The following is a 3,097-nucleotide window of genomic DNA, read 5'->3' as shown; positions in this document are numbered from 1 at the left end:
CATGGGACCTCAATATTGGTCCCCACGGTGACACGAATCCCATGTGTTGGTGTGCATTCAGGTTTAGGTCCCCATTGGGATATAAAACATGAACACACACACACACACACGCTAAAACACATACACCCAACAGGCACATACCGGAGTCTTTCACAAAGAAGCACAGAAGTAAACATACACACAGAAGATAAAAGAAGAAACACATGTATATATAATGCAGACAATGAACAGAGTGAACAGGGTGAATTCTCAGCAGGAGAGGATCTGTGCGGAATAAAATTTAGAGGGAGCGGGACGAGAAAACAGTGCATCGCAGACCTACTGGGCACTGCCCAGTCCACGCATGCTCATCAAATAACAAATAAGTGCACACATGCATCAACATTAAACAAAGTGACTTTACAGACAACATTTTGAACATGTTACAAATATTTTCTTTGTGTATGGTAAGTCTGGCAAAGCGCAAGCTTTATACATTACTATACATTGCGTATACATATATGCGCAATCTATGTATTTACTGCGGTAATGTACAGAGCTGTCCATTTCAGAAATATGTTCTTAAGTTCTTAAATATGGTTATTAACTCTTCCCAATTGCTAAAGATCGCGTCTGCATGTCCTGCTAAATGCCACAATAGTTTGTGTAATTTGACCTGAATGACTGTAGCTGCTTTGCAACATCTTTGCTCCCCCTGTTGGTGACACTTGCAACTGTTTGCAAAAAACACGTACTGTAGCTCAAGGTTGAAAAAAACAGGTATTATTCATTATTTCATATATTCTTTGTTTAATTTTCCCAGTTTAAACAAAATATAGAAAAAGTTAATATTTCTACTTTTTTAAAAAACGTTTTTCCGTTTTTTATATTTTGTTGAAGAAATTAAAAAATGAAAGTTTTCCCGCATTTTCCGTTTTTTATTTGAAAACGGATATGGAATGAACGGAAGATACCCTGATTCTGTCTGATACATATTACAGGTTTTGATATCTTATAAAAGCTGGTTTAAAGCCCTTTTCAAATCAGTTTTTACAGCGTAAACATGAATTAACCATGCGAGATGCGACCATACAATACGATTGATTAAAAAAAACAAGTGTATCATCAATCATAAATCAACAAAGAAATTTCTTAGATATACATATATTTTACCTACAGTTGGTGATGAGGATCAAACTCAGTTAACGTTACGGGTTTTTGACTAGCGAATGTGTCCGTCATTATTAAAACGGCGACATCACCGTTTTAATCAACAGGTTACAATGTTGTTGTAGCTATATGGGTGCTCAGGTTTTCTGTTGTAAAATTTGGCCTAAATCTGATTTATAAAAGATGAAATGCTACCGTGTGCACAGGCAAATAAGTGCAGGCAAATGCTAGCCATCCGGTCCCAAATGTCTCAGACCTCAAATACATAAAATATGAACATTTTAGACATAATATTTCTTGCGTAAAGAAAACGCTGTACTTCAACAATAAGATCGATTTATTTATATTTACCCTTGCAAGGCGTTCAGCTGCTGTGGAAGGAACTGCAGTTCATTCGGTCAAGATGGGGGAGGGGGGCCACGAGGTTTTACTGTCAGAGCGTACCTAACAAGATTTAGTCACAAGGGGGCCTCTTTTATGAAACGAGCGTACGACCGAAAACTGGGCGTACGGTCGTTTCCACGCAAAACTTGGTATTTATCAATATGGACGTGAGCGGTTGCTAAGATCAAATCTCACGACAGGTCTCAGCTCGTGTATGCAAGCTTTGAGATAGGGTGACGTGTATGCTTTACCCTTTTGATAACTGATAAGGAATAATGACAAATAGAAAGATACATTAAGTTTTTTCGTTTAGTATAACAATGTAAAATTAGATTCCAATGCGATTTCTTATTTTCATTACATAAGTAAAATATTATACTTTCTAGCCTAATTACAGTATATGATCATTTAAATGTTTAAAATTACAAGGTTAACGGGTACTTTGATGTACAAATTTTTAATGAAATTTTAGGCTACTTCTAAGGGTGCGTTTACACTTGGCATTAACATGCGATCTCGGTGATCCGAACAAGCAGATTGGATCTTCAGACAATCAGGACACAGCGCATTTACACTTGTCAACAAGTGGCTTCCACATCTGGATAACTGATCGGATCTCTACAGTTTCCCGCCCATTATTTTAATAAGCCTGCAATTTAAAAATAGCCCCGGTGCGGGGAGATTTCACACAACACGTATAACGGGGAGGATGAGCAGTACAGATGTGATACGCAGCCATGTTGAACTCGAGGCAGCGGTGGGAAGTAAACCGTGGTTAAAACGATTAATGATCTTATATGTGAAAGTATAAGCAGAGGACGTTTGTAAAATGACACAAGCTTTTGTACTTGAGCTGTGGTGGGTTTCACTAGCACGCACACACACTCTAACGGTGTTTTTAAACACATCATTTGTTTATTCATGTCACAGACACATAAAATAATCACATAAGTAGGCCGAAGTTCCTATGATCAAAAGCGACCACTTACATCGTTCTCGTCTATTTGGGTTGGTTCGGCTGAAAGTGACAGCGCGTCGTTTCTTTGGTCTGCGCCCTAAATAGCGTGTTTACTGACATCAGCTATTAGCACTATACAATCTTGTTTCTGTGTGTAAATGATATACGGTGTATTCAGAGCTCCGTTTCAAGGTGCCCGTCTGCCGCTTAATCTGTTTTCCGGGGACGGTACTTTCGAGTCAGATCCGTGGGCGTGGCTTGTTGGTTTTGACTAAATCTTTGGTGTTTCAAGTCTTACGAAACCTTTACCCTAACCCACACCCTAACCCTAACCTTACTCTAACCATCTAAACTACCCTATGATTGTTAAAATTGATGAAAAAACACGTTAGGTGATGAGGTCAGACTCGAAACACCAAGGATTTAGTGAGAGCCGTACGAGACACAAGCGGCAGCAGACCTCGGGGAACCGGAGAGTTGATTACGCCGTATGCTACAGTAAATACACACACGTATGTTAGAAACAACCTGGTATAGTGTTGCCATTCGTGTCTGTGACATGAAAATAAACAAATGATGCGTTTTAAGCTGGCGCTGTGTGTGCGC

General features: G+C 39.1%; 1 protein-coding gene across 1 annotated transcript in view; it reads left to right on the top strand.

The window, feature by feature from the left end:
• The window catches only part of LOC130569547 (G2/M phase-specific E3 ubiquitin-protein ligase-like), a 5,413-nt gene extending 4,208 nt beyond the window's left edge, over positions 1-1,205 (top strand). The window contains exon 9 of the mRNA XM_057359252.1: positions 1,159-1,205. Within this exon, the coding sequence (XP_057215235.1) occupies positions 1,159-1,205 (47 nt within the window). The remainder of the gene's footprint in view (positions 1-1,158) is intronic.
• The last annotated feature ends 1,892 nt before the right edge of the window (positions 1,206-3,097 follow it).

Source organism: Triplophysa rosa, linkage group LG18 (genome assembly GCF_024868665.1).
Source record: "Triplophysa rosa linkage group LG18, Trosa_1v2, whole genome shotgun sequence".
Classification (NCBI taxonomy): Eukaryota; Metazoa; Chordata; class Actinopteri; order Cypriniformes; family Nemacheilidae; genus Triplophysa; species Triplophysa rosa.
This window is presented reverse-complemented; position numbering and strand designations above follow the sequence as displayed.